Below are 14,148 nucleotides of genomic sequence, written 5' to 3' on the forward strand. Positions count from 1 at the left end.
TAGTGATTGTTATTGAATGCTGTGCTGTTAAAAGCAAAGGTTTGACTACAACTTGTCTAGAATTAGACAAGTTGTAGTCTGGCCCTCGCTGATTGTATAATGCCACGCAAAGATGACGCAATCATTGTGCAGGGACGCTGTGGCAAGTGGCAGGGCAGAGTGTTGGGAACACGATCCTCACCTCTCGAGGGTATATCTCCACAATGCGCTTGAGTGGGTCCAGCACCTGCCAGGAGATGAGGATCACCAAGTCGATGAGCAGCATCCCGCCCACAATTCCAAACAGCTTCTGATCCTTGATTATCTGTGTGCAATGGAGTTTAACGCACTATGCTGTAAAGTCAATACTGTAATCGCATCTGTTATAAATGGAGGAGGATAAGAGAAATCTTTCGCAAACATTCTTATAAAAATAATTATTATTATTTCAAATACAAGGAACTTAATTCAGTGGCACAGTGTGGTTGGCATGGGAAATAAATAGTAGCACGCTACCTGGGCCGCTCTGGTTTTTGGCCTTTATTGCAGTTACACTGGCTGCCTACTCAATAACTACAGTTTTCCACTGATTTTCAGTGATTAAAACACAAAATTGGTTGATGGACAGATTGGCCTTTTTTAGTCAAAAATGTATGAGTGGACACTGCCTTTCTGCCAGCTCCTGAATATGAGTAAATATAAATGTTACATTGAACAATTAAAATAAAAAAGTTAATGATTGCAATGTTCATACAATAACATACTTCATAAGTATATACAATTGTGGATACACCAAATATAAACTATTAAATAGGAGATGCCAATAAGAGATATATAAGGCACTCAGTTTCAAAATGGATCCCTGATTAAATTAACATGAAATGTTTATCTTTAAAAATAATATTAAAAGAGGGCTTTAAAGGAGAGGGATGATAATTATAAGGTGGATGTTGGAAATATGTCTCAGGTAAAGTAGAAGGAATGAAGTAGTTAACGCTTCAGCAGGGGTTACTAATATTCTTGAGAATGTCAGGAAGGCGAGAATTAGATATTTTGGGCATGTGTTGAGAAGAGACAAATAAGATGCATCGAGTAGGTATATGGACATGTCACCAGTGCAGGGCAGAATAAGTAGAGGAAGACAAAGGTTGAGATGGAAGGATGGAGTGGAATGTTACGTGAGGGTATTGGATGCGACTAGAGAAAGAAAATGTGTTAATGTGATTCGCTCTCCTCTCATCAACATGTTTAAAACATTAGCATGTTTAGAGCACATTGTTTATGTATATCCATATGTAGTGACGTAAATGGAGTCACTATGGTGGCTAGCGCCAGCTACTGTCACAAGAGTGGAGCTGTACGTCTTGAGCCTCTCTCTGGCACCAGAATGGGTATGGCATGCAAGCGGGCCCTAGGAGTTATAGTTCTGGTGATGGTCTGAGAGAGGGCAAGTGAGGACATGGCAGTCTGGGTGAACACGAGAGGGCACGTGACCGAAGCAGGGTAGCAAGGGGGCCCAAAAGGGGGCTCGAGGGACACGTGATGCTTGGACGAGATCCTTCTGGTAAGATCCAGAAGGGGGCACGGCCGAGGGCGGGGCGAGGCCATGCTCGGGAGCATAAAGGGGAAGTCCCGAGAGCGATTGCGGCTGTTCTCTGGAATCAACCCTCGGTACTACGTCTCTTCGATCTTCAGTCTTCGCTCGGCATCATGTGTCAGTCAGAATGTTACTGACTGACCCGGTTATGTAGTTAACCGTTGTGGTCTAGTTAACCAGTTGTACGTTTATGTAGTTACCCTGTTGGGGTGTGAGAATAAACGTGTTGCCTCCAAATTAAAATGTGTGCCTCCGTAGAACCCACTACACAGCAATAGGCAGAGAGAGAAAAATACTCCACCAATTACTGAGTAGTTGCCCCATGGCAAAAGTGGTTGGCTTTAGATGTATACAAGACATGTGTGACAGATATTTATTACAGGCATGGCCTTATATTTTGATAAGTACGTTTAAAAAAGGATAACTAATCCTAAATACCATAATGCCGTTTTTCAAAACAAGACTGCAATATGTGTCTGTATTACTTCAATACATTTATTGGATTATAAAAAGGGGGGGTTGAGCGATGCTGCGATGGTTGGCACATTGTACTATACATTTAGCGACATGAGTTGGATTCCCAGCCACAGCAAAGCAAATGATATCTGAACCAGTCTTGGACAGCCCCTTCAACCAAACTGCACCGACCTGTGTTGTAACTTGTAAGATATGGTCAAACAAACCTCATGACTAACACATTGTGGGAATGCCTTCATCCATCAGTAGATTTTCAAAGGGATGTAAATGATTTACTCCAATTATAACAATTTAGCATGTAGGTACTACTAACACTTATATTTCAAGTGTAGTCTTCCAGGTTAGCCTAACCTGGTGAGCTTAACCTGCAAGACTGCATGTTATAATGTACCACTTCATAATTCTACATTATTAAAGGATTCATAATGCTACAATCTTTTATATGGTAATATGAAAAAGTTTTAGTGTCTCGTTGTTCACTTTCATGTCACATGCCATTTGTAAGTACTTGTATATTATTCCCCACTTGTGTTAGAATTAAGGAAGTGATATAACTCATAGGACATTTTAATGGGATTAATGGCCTTTTGAGTGACATTTATGGTCAAACGGAGGACATTTGCTGAATTAGGATTAATTAATGAGTGAGTGACCGAAGCGAGTTCTGGCAGATGTGTGCCATCCTGTCACACAGTGAAATAAATACAAAGTGATTTTGCTCTTCACATGCTCGCCACATAATTGGAAAGTAATGTTTATTTAAATAATTAAAACCGAAAACGTCACATGTCAATGCCCATATGTTTAGATAACATATCACAGCCTCTGGTTGATCTAAAATATCTATATATACCGTAATGTCCATGTATTTCTCACCTGGTAAAATAAAACATTTTAGTTTAGTTTTCACGATCTTCGATAAACTGGCTCCTGCCTACCTCTCCCCTCTGGTAAGTGGGGTAGCTGAAGGCGGGGTTGTAGGCAGGGGGCATACACATCAGAGCATAGAAATACTGCACTATAAAGCAATAGATTTTGCTGCACCGCCCTTTGCTAACGACATAGCCCAGCACGGTAGTTGACAGCGCCTGTGTATATGCAAGGTGGCCACTAAACCACCAAGCGCTATCCAATCTGTTTCGTGTATAGCACACTAATGAAGCTAGTGAACAGCTGCAAGTCATTTCAAGCGATGACTCTTTATACATCGCACTTCTAATTGACAAGCATATAAGCAGCTTGGTTCTGTCTATAGTCCAATGTATGCCGGTGGTGCAAAGCTTAGGGATTTCTATGACAATCCCTGCATGCATTTAGTTTGCGAGACAGCACAACGATGAATGAAGAAGCACCACAAGCACTGCCAGTTCTTCTCAATTCCCAACTCATCGCTGCGCTCAGCGACTCAGCTCAATAAGGGCTGTCAGCGACGCCGCTGCAGCACCGGGTACACACGGGATATTGCAGAGCAACCCGATAAAATTACCCAGCTACTGCAAAGCGTCTGACACGCTGGCCTGCCACCACACTGCAGGTCAACACACTTCTTTTCTGTTTATTTATTTGATTCAACTCTGGAATCTCCTTCTATGGTCTCCTTTTTCCCAAGTTCTTAAAATCTTGCTCAATAAAAGTGCAGTTTGTTGCTGGCTGCTTGACACGTTTAGGCCTGTGGGCTTGAGCTCAGCAACTGCGAGTTAATAATAATATACTAATCTGAATGTTGAAAACATATTTGAATATACAAAATAAAAAATAATATATACATAAATTCCTATGTTAACAATTATAATCTATTGTATTTCAAGATACCTATTTACTTTGATATCATTCCAGTTGGACAACATATCAGTAAAGAGAGAAATATTCATAATTCATGTAGGCAATTAATGAAATATTTCCTCATTATGTTCCTCACTTTTGTTTTGATGGGTGCCCTTAGCTGCATGAGACATGGAAACATTGCACTAATACAAAAGATGTTTGATGTTTATGTAGTGCCATAAGAGGGGGAGGGGCTGCTGGGGGCTCTGGGATCCTAGGCAGATAAGCCCTCGGCGCCAGACGCTTGGATCCCAGGCAACCCAGACGCTTAAGCCCCTTGGCGCCACCAACGGGGGGGCTGTGTGTGCTCTGTGGGATATCTGGGGGCGCACACAACCCCACCCCGCGTTGGGGACGAGGCATAAAAGGACAGCTCCCTGGCCGATCGGGGCCAGTCGCAGCTCAAGATCCAAGACCCAAGACCAGCCAGCTTAGGACCCTGGACCCCCTCGTCCCACTTGTCCTTGTAAGGGCCGGGACGCTGTGAGGGCCAGTGGTGGGACTCTGGGACTCCCGGCTCTACGTCCTTGTAAGGGCGAGTTCCGAGGAAGCCAGAGTCCAGACCCGCACCTTGGCTCGGTCGGGTCAATTAGCCTCCCCTAGGGTAATTGTAGCCGGAGGACCCCAGAGCGTAGCCAGAGTTGTGTATCTAGGCTGTGTACCTAGGCTGTGTACCTAGGCTGTAACAGAGTATCAGGACTGTTGGAGTGTTGTATTGTAATAAAGAAGTTACCTCTACAAGTGTCTCCGGAACCCATTACATTTAGACCATATTATTAATTTATTTGGAAGTATGCATGAAGGAAATTTATGCTATATGATAAAATATGATACAAATGATAGCTTGGATACTGAGTTGATATTCAAGAAAATATTAACCACAAATACGCACGTGCAGTTTCCATGATGAACGTAGAAACTGTGAACTACTGTAATCTCCTCTTCACAATCTGTAAGTGATTCAAAACAATCTCCCCTGAAACTTCAACAGGAAATATAAAAAAAAGTATTCACCTTTTTCTTCATCTTGACATTCTTAAAAATGGCATGAACTCTCCAAGTCTTGGCAAACATGGCCCCAAAGGCGGTGGTGTAACCCACGGCGAGCGTCCACGTGCGTAGCTGTAATAAAGAGACACGTCACCCCAACACAAGCATAACTCTACAATCACCACACACTCAGTCCCTCACAACCACCACACTCAGACCCTCACAACCACCGCTCACTCAGACCCTCACAACCACCATGCACTCAGACCCTCACAACCACCACACACTCAGACCCTCTCAACCACCACACACTCAGACCCTCACAACCACCACACACTCAGACCCTCTCAACCACCACACACTCAGACCCTCACAACAACCACACTCGGACCCTCACAACAACCACCACACACTCAGACCCTCACAACCACCACACACTCAGACCCTCACAACCACCACACTGTCAGACCCTCACAACCACCACACACTCAGACCCTCACAACCATCACACTCAGACCCTCACAACAACCACACTCGGACCCTCACAACAACCACCACACACTCAGACCCTCACAACCACCACACACTCAGACCCTCACAACAACCACACACTCAGACCCTCACAACCACCACACACTCAGACCCTCACAACCACCACACACTCAGACCCTCACAACCACCACACACTCAGACCCTCACAACCATCACACACTCAGACCCTCACAACAACCACACTCAGACCCTCATAACAACCACCACACTCAGACCCTCACAACCACCACACACTCAGACCCTCACAACCACCACACACTCAGACCCTCACAACCACCACACACTCAAACCCTCACAACCACCACCACACACTCAGACCCTCACAACAACCACACTCGGACCCTCACAACAACCACCACACACTCAGACCCTCACAACCACCACACACTCAGACCCTCACAACCACCACACTGTCAGACCCTCACAACCACCACACACTCAGACCCTCACAACCATCACACTCAGACCCTCACAACAACCACACTCGGACCCTCACAACAACCACCACACACTCAGACCCTCACAACCACCACACACTCAGACCCTCACAACCACCACACTGTCAGACCCTCACAACCACCACACACTCAGACCCTCACAACCATCACACTCAGACCCTCACAACAACCACACTCGGACTATCACAACAACCACCACACACTCAGACCCTCACAACCACCACACACTCAGACCCTCACAACAACCACACACTCAGACCCTCACAACCACCACACACTCAGACCCTCACAACCACCACACACTCAGACCCTCACAACCACCACACACTCAGACCCTCACAACCATCACACACTCAGACCCTCACAACAACCACACTCAGACCCTCATAACAACCACCACACTCAGACCCTCACAACCACCACACACTCAGACCCTCACAACCACCACACTCAGACCCTCACAACCACCACACACTCAGACCCTCACAACCACCACACACTCAGACCCTCACAACCACCAGACACTCAGACCCTCACAACCACCACACACTCAGACCCTCTCAACCACCACACACTCAGATCCTCACAACCACCACACTCAGACCCTTACAACCATCACACTCAGACCCTCACAACCACCACACTGTCAGACCCTCACAACCACCACACACTCAGACCCTCACAACCACCACACTCAGACCCTCACAACCATCACACTCAGACCCTCACAACCACCACACTCAGACCCTCTCAACCACCACACACTCAGATCCTCACAACAACCACACTCAGACCCTCACAACCATCACACTCAGACCCTCACAACCACCACACTTGTCAGACCCTCACAACCACCACACACTCAGACCCTCACAACCACCACACACTCAGACCCTCACAACCACCACACACTCAGACCCTCACAACCATCACACTCAGACCCTCACAACCACCACACTCAGACCCTCACAACCACCACACACTCAGACCCTCACAACAACCACCACACACTCAGACCCTCACAACAACCACCACACACTCAGACCCTCACAACCACCACACACCCAGACCTTCTCAACCACCACACACTCAGATCCTCACAACCACCACGCACTCAGACCCTCACAACCACCACGCACTCAGACCCTCACAACCACCACACACTCAGACCCTCTCAACAACCACACACTCAGACCCTCTCAACCACCACACACTCAGACCCTCACAATCACCACACTCAGACCCTCATAACCATCACACACTCAGACCCTCACAACCACCACACACTCAGACCCTCACAACCACCACACACTCAGACCCTCACAACAACCACCACACACTCAGACCCTCACAACAACCACCACACACTCAGACCCTCACAACCACCACACACTCAGACCCTCACAACCACCACACACTCAGACCCTCACAACAACCACCACACACTCAGACCCTCACAACTACCACACACTCAGACCCTCACAACCACACCACACTCAGACCCTCACAACCATCACACTCAGACCCTCACAACCACCACACTCAGACCCTCTCAACCACCACACACTCAGATCCTCACAACCACCACGCACTCAGACCCTCACAACCACCACGCACTCAGACCCCCACAACCACCACACACTCAGACCCTCTCAACAACCATCACACTCAGACCCTCTCAACAACCACACACTCAGACCCTCATAACCATCACACACTCAGACCCTCACAACCACCACACACTCAGACCCTCACAACCACCACACACTCAGACCCTCACAACAACCACCACACACTCAGACCCTCACAACAACCACCACACACTCAGACCCTCACAACCACCACACACTCAGACCCTCACAACCACCACACACTCAGACCCTCTCAACAACCACACACTCAGACCCTCTCAACCACCACACACTCAGACCCTCACAATCACCACACTCAGACCCTCATAACCATCACACACTCAGACCCTCACAACCACCACACACTCAGACCCTCACAACCACCACACACTCAGACCCTCACAACAACCACCACACACTCAGACCCTCACAACAACCACCACACACTCAGACCCTCACAACCACCACACACTCAGACCCTCACAACCACCACACACTCAGACCCTCACAACAACCACCACACACTCAGACCCTCACAACTACCACACACTCAGACCCTCACAACCACCACACACTCAGACCCTCACAACCACCACACTTGTCAGACCCTCACAACCACCACACACTCAGACCCTCACAACCACCACACACTCAGACCCTCACAACCACCACACACTCAGACCCTCACAACCATCACACTCAGACCCTCACAACCACCACACTCAGACCCTCACAACCACCACACACTCAGACCCTCACAACAACCACCACACACTCAGACCCTCACAACAACCACCACACACTCAGACCCTCACAACCACCACACACCCAGACCTTCTCAACCACCACACACTCAGATCCTCACAACCACCACGCACTCAGACCCTCACAACCACCACGCACTCAGACCCTCACAACCACCACACACTCAGACCCTCTCAACAACCACACACTCAGACCCTCTCAACCACCACACACTCAGACCCTCACAATCACCACACTCAGACCCTCATAACCATCACACACTCAGACCCTCACAACCACCACACACTCAGACCCTCACAACCACCACACACTCAGACCCTCACAACAACCACCACACACTCAGACCCTCACAACAACCACCACACACTCAGACCCTCACAACCACCACACACTCAGACCCTCACAACCACCACACACTCAGACCCTCACAACAACCACCACACACTCAGACCCTCACAACTACCACACACTCAGACCCTCACAACCACACCACACTCAGACCCTCACAACCATCACACTCAGACCCTCACAACCACCACACTCAGACCCTCTCAACCACCACACACTCAGATCCTCACAACCACCACGCACTCAGACCCTCACAACCACCACGCACTCAGACCCTCACAACCACCACACACTCAGACCCTCTCAACAACCACACACTCAGACCCTCTCAACAACCACACACTCAGACCCTCATAACCATCACACACTCAGACCCTCACAACCACCACACACTCAGACCCTCACAACCACCACACACTCAGACCCTCACAACAACCACCACACACTCAGACCCTCACAACAACCACCACACACTCAGACCCTCACAACCACCACACACTCAGACCCTCACAACCACCACACACTCAGACCCTCTCAACAACCACACACTCAGACCCTCTCAACCACCACACACTCAGACCCTCACAATCACCACACTCAGACCCTCATAACCATCACACACTCAGACCCTCACAACCACCACACACTCAGACCCTCACAACCACCACACACTCAGACCCTCACAACAACCACCACACACTCAGACCCTCACAACAACCACCACACACTCAGACCCTCACAACCACCACACACTCAGACCCTCACAACCACCACACACTCAGACCCTCACAACAACCACCACACACTCAGACCCTCACAACTACCACACACTCAGACCCTCACAACCACACCACACTCAGACCCTCACAACCATCACACTCAGACCCTCACAACCACCACACTCAGACCCTCTCAACCACCACACACTCATATCCTCACAACCACCACGCACTCAGACCCTCACAACCACCACGCACTCAGACCCTCACAACCACCACACACTCAGACCCTCTCAACAACCACACACTCAGACCCTCTCAACAACCACACACTCAGACCCTCATAACCATCACACACTCAGACCCTCACAACCACCACACACTCAGATCCTCACAACCACCACACACTCAGACCCTCACAACAACCACCACACACTCAGACCCTCACAACAACCACCACACACTCAGACCCTCACAACCACCACACACTCAGACCCTCACAACCACCACACACTCAGACCCTCACAACAACCACCACACACTCAGACCCTCACAACTACCACACACTCAGACCCTCACAACCACACCACACTCAGACCCTCACAACCATCACACTCAGACCCTCACAACCACCACACTCAGACCCTCTCAACCACCACACACTCAGATCCTCACAACCACCACGCACTCAGACCCTCACAACCACCACGCACTCAGACCCTCACAACCACCACACACTCAGACCCTCTCAACAACCACACACTCAGACCCTCTCAACCACCACACACTCAGACCCTCACAATCACCACACTCAGACCCTCATAACCATCACACACTCAGACCCTCACAACCACCACACACTCAGACCCTCACAACCACCACACACTCAGACCCTCACAACAACCACCACACACTCAGACCCTCACAACAACCACCACACACTCAGACCCTCACAACCACCACACACTCAGACCCTCACAACCACCACACACTCAGACCCTCACAACAACCACCACACACTCAGACCCTCACAACTACCACACACTCAGACCCTCACAACCACCACACACTCAGACCCTCACAACCACCACACAATCAGACCCTCTCAACCACCACGCACTCAGACCCTCACAACCACCACACACTCAGACCCTCACAACAACCACCACACACTCAGACCCTCACAACCACCACACAATCATAACTCTTCAACCACCACACACCCAGGCCACCCACAACCACCATCACACACTCACCAAGCCCACAACTCCATGATGTGTGTGTGCAGGTGTGGGAAATGGTCGTTTAGTGGTTAGCGCGCTGCCCTACGAACCCGGTGACCTGATTTTGATTCCCGCTCACGGCCACCAACACCAGTGACGATTATCTGAACCGGTCCTGGGCCTCCCTTAGGTCGACTCAGCTTCAAATTAGTACCTGATGCAGCGTATAAACATCGCCACGAGGGAGACAAAGGTGGCTGGCCATGGTGCTGGCCACCCACCCCTTCGTGTGCCGTGCCAGCCTTCATATGTGCTCGCTAACAGCACTTCCCCCAACAGTATTTTCAGGCTATACAGTAGATCTTCATCTTTATAGGTCAGTGAGTGCTATTTCTACCTTAATAGGTGCTCGCTGATAATACTTGTTCCAAAATTCTAAAGGTATACGTGTCATCTTTGTCTTTGTGCGTGTATGCAGAGACGTTATTTAGTAATTAGGAACAATTTGTGATTTCTGCACAAACGACAGTTTGTACTGGCTTCGTTATTATCTTTTTAAATTGGAATTTTACAATTTCATTTCGAGCAGCACTTTCACAATACCAAGTGAGCATTTACTGTCATTATTTTCTGTGATAATGTTTTCCTCTATTGTATATGCAAACTGTTTGCTGAATTATAAATTGCAAGAGGTAAATTGAAAATGAATTAACATTAAAAAAATAACACACACAAAAAATCCCTGCATCATTAAAACTGCCAGTGGGTTCACATTTCAAGCAATAACTTTTCTTTTAAAGACTGTTTCGGTCTTTTGTTCCTAATTTATCCCAATTGTCCTTTTGACAAAGAGTGCATTCAGAAATGTAATGAACAGTGCAGCCCATATGGCTAACACCATAAACTCAATAAATTAATCGAAGATTTTAAAAAAGCCTTATTCAGCAAAAGGTTGACAAGGAAGCGTGGTTGCCACGGATAAATTTTAAACTAAATGAAACTAAAATAGAAGAAAACATTTACCTTTTAGTCTGATCTCAAAAGGCACCCATTGTCACAGCTGAGCAGACTTCAGTGGACAGACTGTTTCAGACCACTGGTGCTGCTGCTGATGAAAAACTCAATTTTGCTTTCCTAAGCCGAGTGGAATTTACATGGCAGCAGCTCCATACCATATGAGCTTTGGTAAGCTTGCTCCACCTAAGAATCTGGTTTAATCATAGATGGGTTCATTGATTCGAACCCAGGATCTCAATGTGCAGGCTCATTGCTCTGAACTCTGAGCCCCCCAGAATGACCACGCATGGGGGACTTACAGCGCAGATGTTCTCAAACGTTGCTGAGGACACCAAAGCCCCATCCAAGCCGAAGAGGAAGATGGTCATGTAGGAGAGCATTCCACCCAGGATGATGAGGTTGTTCATGTAGGGACTTGACATCTTTATCAGCCTGTTGACATAATGACAAACATGTTAGTTAGGTCCTAAGGACTCCCAGATTAATTTTTGCTTTTGCCTTGGCAGACACTTTTTCCTCTCTGCGTGATCTGCACCCGAGCAAATAGGTAAACAAAACCAACCACAGTAATCTAACTAAGAAAATTCAATCAATTGTGTGAGTTGATCCACTTCAAGTTTCAATGTACACTAGAAAACATACATTATATCCTTTGCAATGAGCTACAAGTATTGTCCTTATTATATGATCGATATCAGTGAGTGAAGGTAAAAAAATGAAGCATTGAAGCAGAGACAATTACCTGCAACAAAATCATGAACATATCTGAAAATATATTTCACATAATGGCAACATTATGCATTTTTTTACACTGAATTATTTCCAACAAATTATAAATTAGATACAATTTTAATTGTATTCATAACTGCTCAGATGTTTATTTGCAGCATGCTCATAGCTGCTCCTTGAAAGTGATGGATGACTCCAATATCAACTCAATGAGGCACCAACAGCTATTGAAATGCATGTCATTTGAATGCCATTCATTACTCAACAGTTTTGACGGTTAATTCAATCCATTTAAATGCGTACAGAATTATTTCACAAAATCCCCGCTATTTTTACTTTCAAGGTAATACATACCTCTGCGTAGGTGATCGCAATTGTTTTGTATAGCTCTCTGATGGGCTGTAGTGCGTGCTGTTCGGCACGATGTTCGACGTTTTGCTAACACGTCGAACATCATGCCAAGCAACACACAATACATCCAAAAACACATCAATGAGCTAAAGGCGCACATATGTAAAAAACATTTACATGCCGCAAGTGGATTGCGCGCAAAGATTCTGCAATGGAGTAGGGGTGTAAATTAGCGGTACTAACTTTTGGTTGCGGTTCTTGATGTTAAAGAAGAGGAAGGCAGAGGCCATGAACATGCCTAAGCAAGTGAGTACAGACAAGATGCTGTAGAGGGGTAGATACACCTCTCGCAGCTTTGACTGAACGATGGTCCTGTCCCACGGTGGGTCTGGACCTGACCACACAGCAATCAAACAAACATGATTAAAGATCCCCAGTCTTGCTGATATAGGCACTTTAGAACTCGTGTTCTAAAGTGTACGCAAAAATAGACAAATGTGCCTATGTGCAGTTAATAAAATTAGTTGTTTTGCTTTGATTCCTAAAAATGGTTTATCCTAAAAGTGGTTTAATATACTCTACATTGTCAGGAAATATAAATTACCAACGCAGCGGTTGGTGCTTTGCAGTCTGAACTCAGACTCCAGAGTCAAATCCCTGTTTTCTCTGACATCAGTGGTGAGTTCTAATCCGGAGCTGTACACCCCATCCCCCCCCCATCCACCCCCTTCACCGACAGAGCTGCACTAACCAGCATGGTGAGGTTTGATCAAACACCCCTCATTGTTGGTGCTGTGTAGGGGAGGCCTTCACCCAGCCTTCCAGCAGTGGATTGGCAAGTGACGCAGTGCTATAAATACATCTTAATAGACCTGAGACCAAGTAAGTAGCCAGCCAAGATGGAGTAGGTAGGCACAGGGAGTAACAAGCAGAGGGCGAGGGGGCGAAAGAGATGGGATCTGGTGCAGTGCAAGGCACGAGATACTGCTTCATAGTGGGGTGGGGGGGGGGGGCAACCCACCGGTGGCTATGGTCCTGGCAGTGACTGCATGTGGTCAAGAGGTTTCACTATTGGTGGCCCATACCTTGGAAACGCATGGTGCTGTTGATGAGCTCCAGAGTGTCGGGAACTGCATTGTACTCACCGACCTTTACTCTCTTAGTATCTGTGGGAGTCGCACACCACAAACCACATACCACACCACATGCACAAGTCATCATTCCTGTTAGTCTGTGGATTCTATTTACATAATTTACATGGTTATAATTGCTTATATTGTGTATAATGTATACATACGCTTGTTTCTTACATCCCGAATTGCAATTATTTCAATGCTTTGTGGTGTATGTATGCGATATAGATTTAATATTTTTTTATAAGCTTTATTTATGTGTCGTTTTTAATAAACATATCCAATTAACATATGCTAACTACAGTATGAAAAAAGCGCCTCCCAAGTGTTTAAACTGAAATAAAAATGGGTTAAC

General features: G+C 47.0%; 1 protein-coding gene across 9 annotated transcripts in view; it reads right to left on the bottom strand.

Annotated features, from left to right (window-relative positions):
* The window catches only part of LOC144933185 (gamma-aminobutyric acid type B receptor subunit 2-like), a 166,502-nt gene that overhangs the window by 88,470 nt on the left and 63,884 nt on the right, over positions 1-14,148 (bottom strand). For all 9 annotated transcript variants that reach the window (XM_078857829.1, XM_078857820.1, XM_078857838.1 and 6 more), the window contains 5 exons: positions 13,746-13,826; positions 12,904-13,054; positions 11,880-12,012; positions 4,892-4,999; positions 182-304 (listed from right to left, as the gene is read on the bottom strand). In XM_078857829.1, the coding sequence (XP_078713955.1) occupies positions 182-304; positions 4,892-4,999; positions 11,880-12,012; positions 12,904-13,054; positions 13,746-13,826 (596 nt within the window). The remainder of the gene's footprint in view (positions 1-181; positions 305-4,891; positions 5,000-11,879; positions 12,013-12,903; positions 13,055-13,745; positions 13,827-14,148) is intronic.

The sequence above is a fragment of the Lampetra fluviatilis genome, chromosome 1 (genome assembly GCF_964198595.1).
Source record: "Lampetra fluviatilis chromosome 1, kcLamFluv1.1, whole genome shotgun sequence".
NCBI lineage: Eukaryota > Metazoa > Chordata > Hyperoartia > Petromyzontiformes > Petromyzontidae > Lampetra > Lampetra fluviatilis.